The sequence below is a fragment of the Polypterus senegalus genome, chromosome 13 (assembly GCF_016835505.1).
Source record: "Polypterus senegalus isolate Bchr_013 chromosome 13, ASM1683550v1, whole genome shotgun sequence".
NCBI lineage: Eukaryota > Metazoa > Chordata > Cladistia > Polypteriformes > Polypteridae > Polypterus > Polypterus senegalus.
This window is the reverse complement of record NC_053166.1, coordinates 85,788,964-85,810,722: the sequence shown is the minus strand read 5'-3', so window position 1 is coordinate 85,810,722 and position 21,759 is coordinate 85,788,964. Positions and strand designations below refer to the sequence as shown.

The window sequence follows — 21,759 nt, the reverse complement described above, 5'->3', positions numbered from 1 at the left end:
AAGTATAATATTTTTGTCTCATTTGTTTAACTGGTTTCTCTTTATCTACTTTTAGGACTTGAGTGAAAATCTGATGATGTTTTAGGTCATATTTATGCAGAAATATAAAAAATTCTAAAGGGTTCACAAACTTTCAAGCACCACTGTATAATTCTGGCTCCCAGTTAAGCTTAGGACTGATTTCAAAATCCTCCTTTTGTCATATAGAGCATTAATCAGCCAAGTCCCTGTTAACTTATCTGAAATTATCTTTACTTAAAAACCAGAGTGTGCACTAAGATCTCAAGAGTTCCATTTTGCTTATGGTGCCAAGCAGAGTTGTGTTGTGGTGCAGCAGTCTATTAGCCAGTGAAAGCACTGTGAAGAAGCTGTCTGTTGTTACGGTTGCCTTTGTCCAGAAACGGCTCCATAAGCTTTATGACCACAGACTCGGAAAGTCTTTGCCCTGGGTTGCAACTCAGAACACAGCTCTCAACAAAACATTGCCAGATGTCTGAAACTGCAGCAAACCTGTTGTTTTTCCCACGTTCTGCACAGGTGTTTTTGTTGTCAAAACGCAAATGCCACATGATAGTCTGATAGTGGTCACGGGACATCATATCTTTGGTTGTCAGTACAACAAATAGTTCTGAGCAGGCATCAACCAAAGCACCAACTGTGGTCATCACTGTTCTTGTGAAAAGAATGGAGATAAACAGCATCAACTCAGAGAGGGAAAGGCAAGTTTATTGTACCACGTGAATGTCACTTACGGGATACAACTGAATATGAATAAAAAGCGCTAAATTTTAAAAGTACCCAAAATTAACACCATGTGTTATCGACTTAAATCAAATGTATGTTTTTATTATATTGTACTAATAATAATAGCAGCTCACTACTCAAAATGTGGAGTGCCCAGGCTTTCACCCGAACATTTTGGTTATAAGGCAGCAGTTCTTACCTTTGCACAATCCAAGGAAACATATTAACTTTCTGTCGATTGACATTTGAGCACGGGTTTTTAGCTCATTGACAGCAACATGTAAATTAAATTTTTTTTTTCTTTTGTTATATTCTTAAATAAAAGTGCATATGTTTATTTGATATTTGGACTAATTTGCACTTCATTATTAGTAAAACATGGAAAATATTTCTGCTTTAGTATATGTGCTCAGCATTTCATGCCTTGCATTTGATTACTTCCTACAGTTGCACAGATCATTGTAGAAACGGAACACACATGAAATGCATGTCTTCCTAATAATGATATGTTAATTACCCTATACAACTCCAGGCACCTGACACACAAATAAAGAGCCTTAAGCTGGGAGAATGTTTTGTCCGAGTTGTGTTACAGGGGTGGGGGGATAGGATAGCAGGCTATTTTGTTTTGCTGTGTGTTTCAACAAATCTGTGTATGTGCACTAATGCAGTTTTAAGTAATTTGCAAAATTTATATTTGCATTTTACCTGAGAATTTGTCAAGATGCTGTCTGTCAGTGAAGAGAACTATATACAAATACAGTAAATTGAATTGTATTGTTTTAGGTATCATGATGGATGTCAACTCTTAGCAATCAGTTAGGATTTACACCACAGGAAACACTCCTGTCACACTAGAATCGCAAAAGAAAATCAACGTTTTACATTGCAGGTGCTGCAATACACTTTTAAACTCCTGGAATACAAGAGCCATAAGACAGATGGTTCAGATCTGAAGTGTCTCTCAAGCATCACTGCCAAAGTACAAACTAAGCTGTTGTTCAAAAAAATAGAAAATGAAAAGTGACCTAAAAAATCAAATTGCAAAAAAATTAGCATTTATTTGTCAGGATATTGGACCATATAATGCAGTGTCAGGTTTTACTGAATACTGCACACAGCAGTCAGAACTTGAAAATTTGATGTCATTAAAATACTTCAAAGATATCATTGCAATTATACCATTGTGTTTAGCTTGGTACTAGAGGCTCCATTTCAGTCCAGCATATTTAGATGCATAAATTAAAGATGACCAATAGTAAACGAGGCATAGAGAGAGAAAATCTTTCTGAGGCTAACTGTTCCAGTATTTCTGGAGCCAGTTGGCACCTCTAGTTGAGAGGCAGCCAGAATAATACCACAAGGGTGTTTGCAGATCAGCTTGAACAGAGGCTGACATATGAGATTGCGGCAGGAGGCTTTCAAATCGAATAGATGCTGTGCACCAAATTGATAAAAGACCTATGTGTCTAAAGGAAGTTGTTCCAGGCCAATATTTCTAAATAACTGAATAAAATTAGACTGCTTATATTGTATTATAACCTGAAATGTGGCAATTTGTTTAAATGTTGGAGTCAAAGTATTAACAGGGTTTTTGTCTTAATATTGTCAATATCTCAGTTATGTATTTTTAATTCATGTTTTGGTTCAATGCAATTGTGCAAAATGATTTTGAATATGTATATGTATATATATACATACAGTGTATGTATATATATATATATATATATATATATATATATATATATATATATATATATATATATATATATATATATATATATATATCCATCCATCCATTTTCCAACCCGTTCAATCCGAACACAGGGTCACGGGGGTCTGCTGGAGCCAATCCCAGCCATCACAAGGCGCAAGGCAGGAACCAATCCCGGGCAGGGCGCCAACCCACTGCAGGACACACACACCCACACTCACACACCAAGCACAATTTAGAATTGCCAATCCACCTAACTTGCATGTCTTTGGACTGTGGGAGGAAACCGGAGTACCCGGAGGAAACCCACGCAGACACAGGGAGAACATGCAAACTCCACCGTGCCGCCCTATATATATATCTATATATATATATAATTTTTATGTTTCTATTTTGTGGTAGAAATAGTTGGATGTGCCAAAGTTTTGGAATGGCCTTTCTTTTTTTGATTCTTGATCAACTGCTTAATTGGAATTTATTAGAAAGTAAAAGAGAACTGTGACATAATGCTAGATTGTTTTAAAAGAATCTTTTTTTTATTGTTTGTGTTGAACAATTTTCAAGTACTTGAGATTGCCAATAATGATTCCATTTAGGGCATATATTAGTAGAGTTAATTGGTGGAGCTCACCTATGCTGTTCAAAATTAGATAAAAGTCAAAAGAAATATATTCTTTTAGTTATAGGTATTTATTTTTCTTATAATCTATTTCCAATTATGTATTTGTTGCCATTTTTACTTATACACTGTTTTTATATCTATTTACAGGATTTTTGTAAAATCATTTCATTTTTTTTCATTCATTCATTTTCAAAATTTTGAACTATTTTCCTTTGTTTCATTATTATCGCTGGGTTTAGTTAATTCTTCCTATTTTTGTATTATGTTCTATTGTACTTTATATTAATTTGTTTAAGTCATTATCCTGCTTAAAAGGCATTTGACTATCATGATGGTTTGCTTTGATTTAAGAATTAGACAAACTGCCTAAAACAACAACTTCAGCATACAATGTTTATTCTCCATCCATCCATTATCCAACCCACTATATCCTAAATACAGGGTCACTAGGGTCTGCTGGAGCCAATCTCAGCCAACACAGGGCGCAAGGCAGGAAACAAACCCCAGGCAGGGCGACAGCCCACTGCAAGGCGCTGTGTAAAGAAGAACTTGTTTTTATGAAATCAACCCTCAACAAGTCAAATCTATCTATATGCTCTTCTCTGGACTTTTTCAGGTGTTATGTCTTTTTTGAAACATAAAAATGAAAATGGCAAACAGTATTCCAGTTAAGGCTTCTGTCTATTGCACTATAGTAAATATCATAAGCATACTTTTCCTTAAATAAAAATCTAAACATTGTTATAAAACATAACATCCTATTAGCCTACTTAACAGTTTATGTCTGAATGCAGATTTTAATTCATTCACTTTGACTCTTAAGTCTTTCTCAAAAGCTACATTTTTAAGTTTTAAACCTCTCATTGTGTATTCTTCTCTAACATTTTTACTTCCTACACCTAATACCTTGCCACAAATCTGCTCATTCCTATATTCTCTCTAGGTGTCTCTATAATGATTAGACTGATTCTAGATTATCTACCATTAACCCCAAAACATTTTTGAAACTAGTAAGGCATCTTTGCATTCTCATCACATAACAGCATATAAATAAATGAGTCCAGACATGGAAGACTCATTTGCACATTAGAATAAAAAACTAAGCATAGTTTCATATATTCCAAGGTATTAAGAATAATCTATTCACTATACATTATATAGGTAAGTTAATTATTTAAAACAGCCTACTTAAAAATTGATATATTTAAAATGTGTTTCAAAAATGTCAAAATTTCAAAAGCATGTCATCCTTTGATATAAAAAAGTAATCCTTCTTCTTATGTAACTACTATCACCTGTAATACTCATACCTTGAATTAAACAACTCCTAGAACCACGTAAGAGCTCTCTAACTAGGTCTCTTCCTTTCTTCTACAGAACAGACAGCCCAGTACTTATCAGGCAGGCTTCAAGAAGTGCCATTTCACCGAGGCAGCTCTACTTGCCATTGTCAACTTGTTATGGCAGGTGAGAACTACTAACACGCCATCTGTCTTCATCCTGCTAGATCTCTCCTCTGCCTTTGACATAGTCAACCACAAGGTCCTCCTTGCCAACCTCTGTACCCTTAGCAACACTTGGACTGCCCTTAGGTGGTTGCAGCCATACCTATTGGACAGATCCTGCTGTGTGCCTTGGTGTAGCCTTTCCTCTTCTCCCTATACACTCCCCCTCTCTGGGACCTATACTCCATTCCTATAGTTTCTCTTATCATTGCTATGCTGATGATACACAGTTGTACCTGTCATTCCCTGCAGAGGACCGCACAGTACTAGGTAGAATCTCCGAATTTCTCAGTGGCATTGTTAATTGTTTGAAAAAAAAAAATTTCCAGCTCAACCTTGTAAAGACAGACCTTCTTGTCATCCCAGTTTGTCCATCTGTTTAGCGCCCCATCTCTGTTCAGCTTGGTTCATTACTGCTAAAACCCACCAAGTAAGTACGCAACCTTGGGATTGTGATCAATGACCAGCTGTCCTTCAGGGACCATTACTATGGTCTCTCAATCTTGCAGATTCAGTATAAACAATATCCACAAGACCAGACTGCATTTAATACAGTATGCAGCACAACTCCTGGTCCAGGATTTAGACTTGTCACATTTGAACTACTGCAACTCTCTCCTTGCAGAAATACTGGCATGAGTCACAAGGTCAGTGTATATGATTCAAAATATAGTGGCACATCTGCTGTATAACCAGCCAAGGCAGGCACATGTCACTCCCCCCTTCAGATCACTACAACTCTCCCTGTAAACTTGTCCTGTAACATTTGTTCCCAAAAAGTCCCCCAAACCATCCATCCATCCATCTATTATCCAACCCGCTATATCCTAACTACAGGGTCATGGGGGTCTGCTAGAGCTAATCCCACCCAACACAGGGCGCAAGGCAGGAGCAAATCCCTGGGCAGGGAGCCAGCCCACCACAGGGTACACACACACCCATACACCAAGCACACACTAGGGACAATTTAGAATTGCCAATGCACCTAACCTGCATGTCTTTGGACTGTGGGAGGAAACCGGAGTACCCAGAGGAAATCCACCCAGACACGGGGAGAACAGGCAAACTCCCCCAAACCAATGTTACTCAATTATGCTGACTACTTTTGTAAGTCTCTTTCGAAGAAAGAATATAAATGTAATATAAATCTTAATATAAATGCAATAGAGACTGTTCAGTGGGAAAGAGTTTGTTCATTCATAACTCCTCCTACTTTTGCATCATACACTCTGGGCAGGTACATTTGTTATTGTGAATGGTATATACAACCTGAAACTGATAACGAAACCTGTACTACTGGCGAGGAAGGAGGAGTGACAAAAGCGATTGTGTAGGGTGATTGAGGAATTTAATAATCATGTTTGCATTTCTAAGACAACATTATGGAATATTATATATGTCCTGAATAGTGGTGGTTTGTAATGTGGGGAGCTGGAACACCAGCCCCCTAAATATTTTAAAAATTCCACTTAAATTAATTAGGTAATGCACAATAATCATAAAATACATTTATTTGCACAATGTGCTTGGTGTCAGCGCATGACAACATCCATTAAAAATGTGTTCTGACTTGTATTTGTTTAATTTCTTTGCGAATACCTATATTTTCTGAGTGAAAGACGCTGGCTAAATGAGAATGTATGTAAGTCCCTGATCTTTTAGCAAGCAGGTGACCTGAGGCAGCCTTTTAATTGGTTGCTTTCAGATTTTTCCGAGGACACACTGTGCTCCGGACACTCCCACATTTATTGGCAGCGAATTAGTATTGTTTTAGTTTTTTTAATCTAATGTGATTGGATAATTGTCAACACATTATTTCATGTTCATGTCAATGGTTCACACCCGCTATTAATGTAACTACACATGAGCAAGCACGAGTTTACAGAGTGGAACTTCAGAAATCAAAGAAAATTCAGTTATTCTTTAATGAAATACCCTTTCATAAATCGTCACTTGATGAAAAAAAGAAGATAAAGGAGCTTGATATTGACCAACTTGACTTAAGAATTCAGCAGCAGGCAAGTGATCGAAGACAAGCTTACATACTTTTTCCATTCTTGTCATGACAAATGGAGTTGACTAACTGGATGCGGTGTAAGTAATGCTTTTTTTGCTTTCCCTGTTTGTTTCAAAGTGTCGAAGCTTTGTGGACAACAACAGAAGTACGAAACTTAAAACAAGTTTCTGAAAACTGCAAGTGGCGTGAAAGTGTTTTTTAACCAGTGTGCTGCATTACAGTGGTGTGCTGTGAGTGCTACCCAGGGGAGGTGCTGTGGGAATAATAATGAAGCACATCTATACTGGACACTCTATTAGCAGAGGAAGAATAACATTTGGATAGAACTTATGCTGTGGGTGTGTTATAGGACAGACGGAAGTCCACATTATTGAAAGATTGCGGAGGGTCTGTGTGTGGACATTAGGGTGTGGGTTTTGTCAGAATGAGAAACTGGGCAAGTTGGTAGAGGATTTGGCAATTTAGAGACAGGTGTAGTATACAATTTAGGTGACAGGCGCATCTGTTACTTTCTACATCTATAGAACAAGTTATAGGAAGAATAAGGGGACTGTAGATGTCACAGAGTGAAGTTTTAGAGCACAGTAGAAATGGGAAAGCTGGCAACAGATTGATATAATACATTTTAGCCTGGATTTGTCCTATGGTCATGGTACTGGACAAGCCAAGATGTGCACTGACAGTATGATGAGGACCACAAGAGCAAGTGGAATGATTAGATAGATAGATAAAGGCACTATTTAATAAATAGCTGGAAAAGGCACTAGATAGATAGATAGATAGATAGATAGATAGATAGATAGATAGATAGATAGATAGATAGATAGATAGATAGATAGATAGATAGATTTTAACTAGGATGATTCTCAGAATGCAAGGTTTGAGATATGAATTAAAATTAAAGAAGCTGAACATTTTCAGTTTAAGCAAAAGGAAATAAATTGGTGACTTGGTTAAAGCTTTTAAAATTATGAAAGGAATTAACACAGTGGATCCCAAATATTACTTTAAATTACGTTTTCCAACAAGACACAGATGGAAACTTGTTGAGGGTTGATTTCATAAAAACAAGTTATTCTTTACACAGAGAACTGTAGACACATGAAATAAGTTACCAAGTAGTGTGGTAGAGAGTTGTACTTTAGGGATTTAAAAATTAGATTCTATGTTATTTTGTAAAAAATTAGGTGAATAGGATTGGGAAACTTTGTTGGCCTGAATAACCTGTTCTCCTCAAAACTCATCTTATTTTATAGATTATTCTGGATTTCATGATAACTTTTCATGAGCACAAGTTATTCAGTTTGTTGTCCTGGAAAACTGTGCCCTTGCCCAAATTTCTTTCAAACAAAGAAAATTGGTTGATAACAATATTCTGCAATGCCTTCACCACCCTCTGCAGTATGTTACAATCTTGAAATCAAGAGGTGCTATATCAGGATGTTCTTTAGCTAGAAAGGATGGACTCCAAAGTACACTTGCATAACTGGAAGAACACAGATGGAGAAATTTGAGCTTTCTTCCAACATCTGAGAAGTAAAGATGTTGGTAAGAGAGTTTCTACTAAGGTTACTGAACAGCTAGTCATTAAAACAAATGTTACACATATTCATACATATATACAGTGTTGTATATTGTACATACAGTATACCATATGTTGCATTCTGTGCAGAGGATACCACAGAACAGCAATCAAAGATCAAAAAATATTTCTGGCATTACAAAAAACCATTGCACAACACCATGTGAAAAACACTCTCCAGATATTCATGTCTGCGAACAAAGAAAAATAGGCCTTGGCAACACAGGGCCTTAAGTGCCACCATGGAAGTTTTTTTTTTAATATAAACAATCAGTTTCTATATTAGAATTTCATTCTTTCCTGTTTATGTAAACAGCCAGCATTCTCAGAAATTGCCAGTTGTATGGGTTTACTTCTTTAATGAGTTCAGAAAGATATTTACTGTTATCATATCTTTTAGTGCACAGACATCTGCAGCCTATAATTAAATTTTGGTTCATGCTCTTATTTGTTCTTTTTTACCTTTACCAGCAGTCAATTAACAATGGGGTAGGAATGAAAAGGTAGCATTTAGGTATTACCTAATAACAATGGTATGGGTTGCAGTTACACGTAAGTGTACAACATTCAAAAACTTGCAGCTGACCCATCTATGGTCTATGAATAGATTTATCTTTCATGACCAAGCTTATTTTTCCAGCTGATAGATATAGTGATGGAGCACAAGGATGACCAGGATTCCCAGATGGGATCGTTTGTATTTCCTTTCCTTGTTGGGACTTTTTGGGACTAGAGCCTGTGTCTTGGTTGGTTGTGTCTGGAGTATGTGTGGCCACAATACACAGTATATGTACTAGTTTAATGAAAGAGTATGTTCTCTTTACACTCCACCTATTACTAAATGAGGTGTTTTGCATAAAAGTAGGATGTAAGAACAAGTACAATGATGAACTGGCTCAAAAGCGTTCATGAAATTTTCACAAATTTCAGCTTATTGCGACTAGCAAAGAGAAAATTATATTTAAAAAAATCCATGGCTTTATTCATCCATCCATCCATTTTCCAACTCGTTGAATCCGAACACTGGGTCACGGGGGTCTGCTGGAGCCAATCCCAGCCAACACAGGGCACAAGGCAGGAACCAATCCTGGGCAGGATGCCAACCCACCACAGATGGCTTTATTCAATCACACAAAAACTACAGTTTGACAAAAATTAGCAAAAAATTATTTCCTCTGTGGAAAGAATTTTTTCCACCTGTCCTCATTTTCTTATTTTAAACAGAAGATTGATTTATAAAATGATTTCTAATATTAATAAATGTTGCCAGTAAAATTCTTTTCATTTTTTATTCAGCTGATTATCATCATATTATTAGCATTATATATAAAATAATTTTTAATTATTATTGTAAATATTTTGAGCACTATTATCTGTTCACACTATTATCTGTGACACAAAGCCCAGAATCTATGCTACTTTTAATTAAAATACCCTTGCAAAAACATAGTTCTTCCCCCAAGTGAAGCTACATTCTATCGAAATTATCTAAATTAAAAAATGATACACAATAATTAGTTATAATAGATTCTTTTACATAAATTTTACTTGTTAAAATATAATAGTAAAGTTTTTAAACCTAAAGGTGTTTTCACTCATGCTTCTCATTTTTATAAGTCACTTTGAAAAGCAGTTCATTTACAGAGAGTTTTAAAACTGACAAGGTTTACATTTAAATTTACTTTAATTACTAAGAATTAATTTTGATTTTACCAGTTCAACAACATCTTTCAGTTGACTACATCTTTAAAAATTCAATTACGGTTAATATGGTAGTAGTTTCTGGGTAAATTTAATCATCTACAGCAGCAAACGTTCAAATAAATACTAGCAAGTTATGTTTATTATAAAGAGGGAAAAAACAAATGTAGAGTAATCTAATGCAACATTAAGCAATGAATTAATTTATCCCATAAACCTTATTATGGAAGCTTGCAAATCACCGTGTTTACTTGCATCCCCTGGGCAATGATATTTTAAATTCTATAAATGTTATATACAAATGTATTAAAATATTAAATACAAATGTATATTTTAAATCTTATGCATTTTCATATAATATTCTTGTATGTCTGATTTATTTGATATACATTTAAGACTCATTTTAATTTTGTTTATTTTATGGCCAAAGGATTGGACTAAAATGTTAAGAAAGGTGGGACTGCAGTGCTGGAGACACCTTGTGTTTGAAAATAAAAATGACATATAAAGAGAGTACAGAAAAAAGTGACTCTGTGGATAAAGGAAAAAATAGTTTAACTTGTTTAAAAGTGTTACTTTTGAAATAATTTTATTACAATAAAAAATGTAAGTATTACCATTTTGGACCATAAAATGTAGATCACTTCAGTTCTTTTTTGTCTCATTCAGCTCACCTCACACCTTCAAATGCTTTTTACAACATTATCATGGGGGTATCCTTAGAAGTGCTCTGTGGAAACCTGGCACCCCAAACTCAAACCTAAGCTGTTGGCTACAATAGGCTAAGCTGTAAGTAACTTAAATAAAAGAAGTAAAAGTGTCTTGACCGCTTCAAGTACATCCTTCAAATCTGTTTACTCGGATTTGTGTCTTTAAGAGTCTGCACATTTGACACACTAACACTTTTCTACCTACTACAGCAGAACATTTTGCAAGCATTAGCAGTCCTCTGGATGCTTTAGAGACACTTAATAATAAGAAATTGCTTGAAAATGAAGATGTTAAAGCCTCTTGTAGTTGGCTTGGTCACAAAAAAATCCTTACCTTATCAAGGAATAATGACCGCCAAAATGTCAAGCATTTTCAAACTGAGTGATGTGTCCCACTGCTTGCAAAGATTTTCAAACACTTTTATTTATATGTAGATATTTTGTTATCTTTGCAACGAAGGGTCAGACAGACAGTTTGAGACAGTGATTGGATCATTTTATTGAAATTCACAGGGCTACTGGTTAAAATAAAGTCATACAGTATATCCATCCATCCATTGTCTAACCCGCTGAATCCGAATACAGGGTCACGGGGGTCTGCTGGAGCCAATCCCAGCCAACACAGGGCACAAGGCAGGAACCAATCCTGGGCAGGGTGCCAACCCACCGCAGGACACACACAAACACACCCACACACCAAGCACACACTAGGGCCAATTTAGAATCGCCAATCCACCTAACCTGCATGTCTTTGGATTGTGGGAGGAAACCGGAGTGCCCGGAGGAAACCCACGCAGACACGGGGAGAACATGCAAACTCCACGCAGGGAGGACCCGGGAAGCGAACCCGGGTCCCCTAACTGCGAGGCAGCAGCACCACCGTGCCGCCCCATACAGTGTATCCTGACAGCCAAAACATACCAAAATGTGAATTTAGATGCTGAAATTCAATTTAGTTTCCAGAAGCACAAGTTAGACAAGAATGTAAGAAAACAGATTAAAAAGATCTTAATTTGTGTATTTTCTAAATACACTATGAGTGAATATTGATCATTTTGAGCAAAGGCATTTACTATTAGATGTCATTAAAAGCTGAATGAAATAGATGGATTTCCCAATTTGAGTCCAAATTTCATTCTTCATGTGATGGCAACAATATGACTACCAACAAGAAGAAAAAACACCCCAAAAATAATAACTATGCCAAAAACTTTTTTTTTAATTGAATTATGCGTAAAGTGGCTCGTGACTACCAGGGGCTTCAAGAAGGACCAAGGGAAAGCAGGGGTACTTTTGACCCTAGAAAAGATTTCATGGCTTGTTAATAAGTGACCACAGGAAGGGATTTAAAGCAGTGTGCAGACAGTTTAAAGTCAAGATGTGCAATGGATCAAGGACATTAGCAGAAAGAGTGGCGGCTAAGGTCATGAGCTAAAAAAAGAACACTTTCTATTTCTCTTTGTTTCTGTTTAGTGCTCTCACTTTACTTTAAGTTACTTTGCTTAATTCATAGCATACCATTTTCATACAAAATTAACAATGTTGAGGCCACAAGGACAACAACTCCTATTACAAGAGTAATAACCTTTTCCTTGGTTTAAAGTATGCTATGGTAGAGATAAACCTTTCCTATTGTTTCATCCTAATTAAGTTATTAAGCATTGATTCAAATATCTATGATTTGTTAGTAGGATGCTATCAAGGGTATCCTAATCCTAGTTGTTATAAAAGTATCCCAAGGATGAAGCATTAAACATTTTTCTCCAGCCATGAATTGTGCATTATGCCAGGAGAAGCTCACAACTTTACTTATTTTTCCAATTTTCAAGTAAAATTGCAATAATGCATAATGTAGTTGTAATATATATTTTTATTTAACAGAGAAGTGTATTTAGAGTATAATGTAAACAATCAAGTTAATATAATTTTTCTTTCATTCCTATCATTTGGAATACAATGAAACACAGCCTCAGTTTCTCTTTATAGTTTGCATGCATGGACATTTAAGGGTTCCAACTTGATTCTGACAATTACAAGATGTGTTGCTGGGTTAAATGGTTCCTCTAAAGTCAATATGTAGTTATGTTTAACTGGGGCAGGACAGGGGCTGAGGTTTAGGCTTTGGGTTAGGGTAAGTTGCTGCCTCCACTGTGGCCTTTCTTCTCACACCCTTTACGTATCATTAGGAAGGGTGATGAAAAACATATATTAATTTCCTGTGAAACAAAAATCATTAACATCAGAGACCCCAAATTTTTTTCTCCCCAGTGGCTGTTGGTGGTTGTCATTAACAATTTAATTAGCAGTTTCTGCAGTTATTCCAGCTTTTGAGCTTTTCTTCTGCAGTAAAAAGCTTCAGAAACATTATTATACGTACTTAAAAAAGAAATTTGTCAAGTTTTCTTCTACTCATTTTGATGTATAGACTTCTCTTTTTCCAAATATTTCAATAAAATAGACAATGAATGAGCTGTTCTAGTATAACATTATTAATTATGCATAGAAAAGGTACTTTCATGCTACAAGAATAAGAATGGGATTGAACCAAAGTGAACAAGTTCAAGCTAGCAATAAAGAAAATGAGAAATACACTAAGAAAAAATAATAATATTCGCAAACGTAATATACTATTGAGCACTAAAGGAACTGCAAAAGCAATAAATGCCTTTGTTAAAGTTTACTAACAATTATATATTAAAATACACAAACAAGTGGGGAAATTGCTTAAAATGTTTTGAGCTACACAGATATCGGCTTTGTAATTACTAGTGACTGACAAAAACATGTTATTTTATGTAACACCTTTTCTGTCACAACATATGTCCTAATTTAGTACAAATGCATCTTAAAACTGGAGCACAGGCAGGCTATGTGACCTCTTTCCAGAATGTCACCCAGCATCAGAGTGTTTTAGGCTATATCGTTTTATCCATGGGGGTCGCATGGTTTGAAAAGCTTATTTACTTATTATAAAAACAAAATACAGTAAACTAAATCCACATGGCCATCTGAACAATGAACAGTACTGCAACAAAACTTCAGTAGAGCAACTAGAAGCAAACACTTCTTTGCACAAAGAAGGCAAATCTTTCTAACGTAAGTTATTTATGACACAGATAGCACAGAATACACACATTTAAAGAACACTCGAGCAAACTGGAAAAAAATTAATAACCGTGGACTTAAAGAGGCTTTATGATTGTCTGGAGGTAGAATATAAAAGATAGTGAGCAAAGATGTAAAAAACACATTTAAAAATCTCCTACTCAAGATTTTAATAATGATAAACATTTCATTATGGCTTATTATGAAATGTTAAATTAAATATGATCAACAAATAGAACTTATGTTCTTTGTAGATTTCAAATATAAGTGACTAGGCTATTATGTGCATAAAATCACTAGCAGCAATTCCACAAAAAGGTATGTAATCTTTTAATTATTTTTTTTAAAACTGCTTTAAAAAAATCATTATTCTTGAAACTATGTAAACATTATTCAGTCATGTAGTCCTTAACAGAGCAAAATACTTAAACGCTTTACTGGAGATAAGCTTCGGGATTTTTAAGCATCCAATCAGTATTAGCACTAAATGTGTTGCAGGAAATGGCCTCACATTCCTGACATTATTCGGCATTCTACCATTTACTAGATCTTTTATATGTCAGAAACAAAACACACACACATACACAAAGTATGAATTAATATTATTTGAATTAGTTTTTATGGCCCATTTTCAGAGCAAAGATACTGCATTATATGTAGACATTTATATAAAAGAATACAAAATATTTACAAGGCTGTCACTACACAGATCATGTTATGCTGTTGTAGAGGCCGAAAGAATACTTTCTACAGGCTCTACCTCCATTTGAATTAATAATAATTTCAAATAAAATAGCTAATGTCCCTGTACTCTTTGTTTGATGCTAACAGTCTGCTTTAAGTTACCTTGCAAATCCGTCTTCTGCCCGCGTCCTGTTCTCATGTGATACATTTGTCACATGATCCTGTCCTTCCTCTGTCACTACTTCCAGTACGCTGCTTGAGCTTGCTGCCTCTTCTTCACTGACAGTATTTCCAGAACTCTCTTTAGACAGTCGCAGTCTAGATGCCATGCTGTCTGTCTGGATTGAGTCTACTAACAGGCCATTGAGCAGGCCTGTGATATGAGTGCTCCCAAAGGATGCATTGCATTCTTTATCTGGCCATTCTTGCATTCTCCCCACATCCTGTGCTTCATTCCCTGCTGCTTTATTTTCAAGTATTGTTCCCAGATGTTTAGTCCCACTGCTGTTTGGCTCATTTCCACCGTTTTGGCTTGTGCAGGCAATTTTTAACTGTTCTGTTTTCATGCCTTGGTTATACTCCATCCATGGAGAATCGTGGGCTGCAGTCAGTCCATTCTCATTCACAAGGAGGTGTGTTTCTACACCCTGTGACGAGGATTTTTGTGTATGTTCAAACTCAGGGCCAGAGGAAAAAGGAGTGCTGTTTTCTTCATTCATGTCAACTCTTTAGACAGATGACAGTCTGCGTGGTTTCCTTTTGTTAGGGAACTTGGTGGCTGAATGGAAACTGGGACTGCTACGGATATTATCTAGAAGGAAACAGGGAAAGAAGTCTTTTAACAACATTAAATAAAAATTATGCTTCATTTTAGCAAACAGAATATGCATAATAATAAAAAGGTAAACAAATGATAATTGTATAGATGTGCATTCAATTTCCAACTGAAATAACTTGTCTAATCAAATGTGAATATTCTTAGATGCATTACTTTTAAGTGCACATCAGCAATTTACAAAATGATTTTATAAGCATTATCCAAAGTGAAAAAAGAACATTACAGTATTAGCTGAGATACTGTACATATTTAAATTATGAAAACTGCTGTTAAGGAAAAAGAGTAAATGTGCTGGATATTTTGCTTTCTTTAACTTTTTAATAGGTTATAAATGCACTTTATAATACATTTAATGTTATTCTGATACAGAGAAGCTACGATTAAATGGAAAGTTTAATTTACAACAGTTTTTATATGTTAAGAGATCCCTGACAAATTGAACCCTGAATTAAGAGACCTTTTAGCCTTATTTCATGTCATAATTAATTTCTGCTTAGAGGTCATTGGAGTTGCATGTCTTTTGTCTGGACTTGGAGGACTTTTTATATCTTCTTTTCAGGCTTAAAATTTTGAACTTTGTTTATTTATCAAATAAATTTCAAAAACCTATTACACTGTACATAGTATATCCAATTTAAATGTACTTGTCTGGGTAAAAGCCACTTTGGCAACAAACTGACTAGGCCAAACCAGAAAACCCTACAACTGGCAAATGTCTTTGGGTATTTCTCAAGAGTTTTCAGGTGTCCACTGGCAGGCCAATACCCATAATTCTCAATGACGTTTTGCACATCAGACCATCAGTCTTATAACAGTGACACATGGCTGGTATACGTCCTCTGTGAGATGTCTAGTGGTATCCCGAACATGCCCAGGTAGATTCCTGAATGTGCTTCAGGTAGATTCTCTTGAAGCCAAACAAGCAATGGTCTACCTCAAGTTCTTTCTTTCTTTCTTTCTTTCTTTCTTTCTTTCTTTCTTTCTTTCTTTCTTTCTTTCTTTCTTTCTTTCTTTATAGTAAGCTCTTTTGAGTCCTACCCCAGGCGTGTAATGAAGTGAAAGGATTGGGATGTAGATTGACCAGTAAATCAACAACTTCACTTAAGAACATAGCTCCTATTTTACCCACAGTGTCCTTTACAGCACTCATTTGTGATAATTCTTATGATCACCTGTAACCTTTTTTACAAATAACTACCCAGGAATACTGAAGTCTACTATTTTAAGCAGCTGAAAGAACACAACTTGCAGAGAGCACACTGATCTTTACTAGAAGAGGACTATGACCTGGAATTTGAACATGCTAATTATCATCACAACCATTACATTCCATTACAGACCACTCTATTGAAAAGTAGAGATCAGAGATTCATGATGCCCAGAGGATATCACCATCAACAAACAACAGAGATGCAACCCATATGTACCTCACATCTTTAAGCTCCAATGTATTGCTGCACTCTGATACCCATCAAAATAATGAGCACAAGAGGAGATGAAATTAATCTTATTATAAATAACATAACAAGTGGTATGCAACACAAGCCCAAAAATTGTGTACTCTTGTAAAACCTTCCACCAGATTCCACTAGATATAAATTCATAATCCTTATATTAGTCTACAAAACGCAAATATTCCTTCAATTATGCCTAAGTACATTTTCTGAATTGTTTATCCAAGCAGTACTACGCATAAGACTGAAATCAACCTTGGATAGAACATTTATCCACCAGATAGTGATATACTGATACTCACTTATACAAAGCCATTTTAGACCTTCCAATCAACATACTGTGATTGGCTGCAATTGGGATGTTTTAGGAGACAACAGCAGCCAGAGAAGAACCACAAGTATGACAGACCCAGGCATGATACGAACCTCGGCCCACAGTGCTCTAAGGCAATAGCTATTACTGTTCAGCCTAATAATGTCCACACTTTTTTTTTTACTATTTTTGCTAATTTTCATATTTTACCAAGGAGGAAGTAAGGACAGCTATGAAGAGGATTACAAATGGAAAAGCCGTTCATCCAGATGACATACCTGTGGAAGCGTAGAGGTGTTTAGGAGAGATGGCAGTGGAGTTTTTAACCAGATTGTTAAATGGAATCTTGGAAAGTGAGAGGATGCCTGAGGAGTGGAGCAAAAGTGTACTGGTGCCGATATTTAAGAATAAGGGGGATGTGCAGGACTGTAGTAACTACATACATCCATCCATTATCCAACACCCTATATCCTAACTACAGGGTCACAGGGGTCTGCTGGAGCCAATCCCAGCCAACAAAGGGAGCAAGGCAGGAAACAAACCCTGGGCAGGGCGCCAGCCCACCACAGGTAGTAACTACAGGGGGATAAAATTGATGAGCCACAGCATGATGTTATCGGAAAGAGTAGTGGAAGCTAGGTTAAGAAGTGAGGTGATGATTAGTGAGCAGCAGTATGGTTTCATGCCAAGAAAGGGCACCACAGATGTGATGTTTGTTCTGAGGGTGTTGATGAAGAAGTATAGAGAAGGCCAGAAGGAGTTGCATTGTGTCTTTGTGTACCTGGAGAAAGCATATGACAGGGTTCCTCAAGAGGAGCTGTGGTATTGTATGAGGAAGTCAGGAGTGGCAGAGAAGTATGTAAAATATGTACAGGATATGTACGAGGGAAGTGTGACCGTGGTGAGGTCTATGGTAGGAGTGACGGATGCATTCAAGGTGGAGGTGGGATTACATCAGGGATCGGCTCAGAGTCCTTTCTTATTTGCAATGGTGATGGACAGGTTGACAGACGAGATTAGACAGGAGTCCCTGTGGACTATGATGTTGGCTGATGACATTGTGATCTGTAGCGATAGTAGGGAGCAGGTTGAGGAGAGGTGACGATATGCTCTAGAGAGGAGAGGAATGAAGGTCAGTAGGAACAAGACATAATACATGTGTGTAAATGAGAGGGAAGTCAATGGAATGGTGAGGATGCAAGGAGTAGAGTTGGTGAGTTTAAATACTTGGGATCAACAGTACAGAGTAATGGAGACTGTGGAAGAGAGCTGAAAAAGAGAGTGCAGGCAGGGTGGAATGGGTGAGGAAGAGTGTCAGGAGTGATTTGTGACAGACGGATATCAGCAAAAGTGAAAGGGAAGGTCTACAAGACAGTAGTGAGACCAGCTATGTTTTATGGGTTGGAGATGGTGGCACTGACCAGAAAGCAGGAGACGGAGCTAGAGGTAGCAGAGTTAAAGATGCTACAATTTGCATTGGGTGTAACGAGGATGCTTAGGGTCAGCTCATTTTGCACGGTTGGGAAACAAAGACAGTGAGGCGAGATTGCATTGATTTGGACATGTGTAGAGGAGAGATGCTGAGTATATTGGGAGAAGGATGCTAAGGATAGAGCTGCCAGACAAGAGGAAAAGAGGAAGGCGTATGAGAAGGTTTATGGATGAGGTGAGAGAAGACATGCAGGTGATGGGTGTAACAGAACAAGATTTAGAGGACAGAAAGATATCTGAAGTAGATGATCTGCTGTGGCAACCCCTAAAGGGAGTAGCCAACAGAAGAGGAAGAAGCAAATTTCATATTTTACATACATTTCTTGCACCAATATTCCATCAGATTGTATTGCTTGTTTGAGTACTCATTTCATACATTTCCTATGTTTAATATGTTCATTTGATAAATGTTATAAGCAGGTATGCTCCCCTTGTACTAGCAGTTTGAACTGAAAAATTTGATCTGATGCATTTTTTTAATGATTTAATGTATGAGATAGCTCTTAAGTGTTGCTTGCAGGCTTCTTTCTAACTTTAGAAAAGTCACCAATAATTCTCTGAACCCTTTCACAATATAGACAGATTAATGCTGACAAATTAACAATAAATAATATAAGAAAACTGATTTATTTCATGGTTTTGGTTTACAATATTGCATATTAAAAATCCAATAAAAATCTAGTCAATTTACTTTAAAAATAAAATTAAGATTAGTTGTAGAACTGTGGTATCCACATTGTTCACTCCACATGGCACTTCTTACACACATTAAAATAAATCAAAGCTAAATATATACTGAATTTATGCTCATTAGTGTGTAAGTCAGTGAAGTCCATGTGGATGTGGATGAGTCATATAACCTCAGACAAACTATAGCTTTGGAAATCTCTGGACTAAGTTCTGAGCAAACATAATGGTGCACAAATGATTAAAAGGAAGCTAAGTATTTTAGGATTATTCATATCTTACAAATAACATTTTTTGTTTAAGCCATTCCCAAGTAATAAAAAGAAATTCCAAACCGGAATTACTGTAGATCTAAAATTTGTAATGTATCAAATGGAAAACAGTAACAGTAATTAGCTTTTTAAGCAAAGAATGCATTATCAAGAACAATTTCAGTTAGCTCAAAAATCATAAGTTCATCAAGCAGTAGGTTTATTTTTAAGTAATGCATTTACTCCAATACACTGAAAAAATAAGACATTATTTTGTGTCGTTTCCAACACAAAGCTTCAGAAAATTGTCCAGATGTTGTAAAAATTACAAAAATCATTACGCTTCAAAATAAAACCTGATGCATGATACTTGGGTTGGGTTGTCCAGTCTACATTGTATTAAAGTGTATTTTCTATTAAGATTACTCTCCATCTCCTTTGTTGTTAGTATATAAAATTAACAATAATATTGAAATATAGGGCAGATATCCTGCAAAATCCTCACTTCTTTGTGACCCTTCAAGCCATGTTTATTATTTCAATACTGCAGAGTCTTAAATTGAATTATTTTAAAATCAACATACAGTACACAAACAGTGCATTCAGAAAAAGTGGTTTTTATTAAGTGACTAGCAAAATACTCGCGCTTCGCAGTGGAGAAGTAGTGTGTTAAAGAAGTAATGAAAAAGAAAAGGAAACATTTTGAAAATAATGTAACATGATTGTCAATGTAACTGTTTTGTCACTGTAGTGAGTGATGAGTGTTGCTGTCATATATATATATATATATATATATATATATATATATATACTGTATATATATATCACACACACACATATAAACATATATATACATATATACACATACATCCACATATATATACATATCTACATATACACACATACATATACAACACACACATATATACACACAAATACATATATATATATATACATACACACACACATATATAAACATATATATACATACATATCTACATATATACATATACACACACACACACGTATATATAACTGTTGCTGGGGGTGCCAGAACACATGAAGGAAGAAAAATTAAAAACATTATTTGTACAAAATCTTTAATCTAAAAATAATTAAATGGGCAGGCTATTTCGTATCAGTGCAATACGCTGCTTGTTAAAACGGATGACTCCCACTGTTACGTGCCAGTCTGCCTAGATATTATGAACTATCATTTCTGTTCAAGTTCTATTTAAGTTTTAAATAGAAGGAATTTTTATTTAGTCGACAGAATATTATTCCGGAATAAATCAACTCAAACCTTAAATAACTTATAATATTTTGCTCTCCATAAAAATATATCCTGTCTAAATTATACAAGTTAGAAATAAAGTAAACGTTAAAAGAACAAACATTCAAATTTCTTTACTCTTATGTAATTTTATATAAAAAATAAACTTAAATTTTAAATATCCCAAAAGATTTTGCTCTCCATAAAAATATATCCTGTCAAAATTATACAAATTCAAATATGAACATGGTGCATAACAAAACCTGGAAATATAAATAAAATTTGTTCTTTTCAGCAATAACAAATCAAATTATTCAGTTGTCTTTGCTCTTATGTCATTTTATCAGAGCTGGACGCCTGGCATCTTTTTTTGGCAACAAGTTCGTTTATGTTTGGTGTGAGGTTCTGTGTTGTGGAGATTCTCAGGATGGACTGCAGGTGCTCATCAGTGAGGCGACTCCTGCGTGCTGTTTTGTTAGTCTTTATCACTGAGAAGAGCTTCTCACACAGATATGTGGTACCAAACATGCACAAGGTTCGAGCCGCATGTAGACGGAACTGGAGCATTTCTGCGGGAATGGAGTGAATAAACTGTGCGGGCCGTGCAGTATCGTACTTTGCCTTCAGTGTGCCATTACACTGCAGCTCAATCACCTCCATCTGAATCTGCACAGGTGCAGTTTCCACATCGATGGCAAATGGGTTGCGAAACAACTCAAAATTCTTTTTTTGTTCTTCAAAGTCACCAAAGCGCCGTGCGAACTTAGTGCGCAGTGCGCTCAGTTTATCAGCAAAGTGCGTATTTGGGAACACCGTAGTGCCGACTTGGTTCAACATTACTTGGCAACAGGGAAAGTGGGGCAAGTTGCACTGGTGCATTTGTGTCTCCCATAAAAGTAGCTTCACTTGAAATCACTTTGTGATTTTGCACGGTAAAACGTCTGCTGAAGTGTCAGATTCTTCTTTAACTCTTCTGCTTTCTGTATCTTGTGCATTGCATTCAGGTCTTTCAGGTTATCTTGATGTTTTGTCTCATAGTGCCGTCTTAGATTAAATTCTGTAATTACA

The 21,759-nt window shown here is 36.0% G+C and overlaps 1 protein-coding gene across 1 annotated transcript in view; it reads right to left on the bottom strand.

Moving 5' to 3' along the window:
* The window catches only part of psd2 (pleckstrin and Sec7 domain containing 2), a 141,646-nt gene extending 126,451 nt beyond the window's left edge, over positions 1–15,195 (bottom strand). Inside the window, exon 1 of the mRNA XM_039774089.1 lies at positions 14,547–15,195. Within this exon, the coding sequence (XP_039630023.1) occupies positions 14,547–15,103 (557 nt within the window). The 5' untranslated portion in view covers positions 15,104–15,195. The remainder of the gene's footprint in view (positions 1–14,546) is intronic.
* Between the last annotated feature and the right edge of the window lie 6,564 nt (positions 15,196–21,759).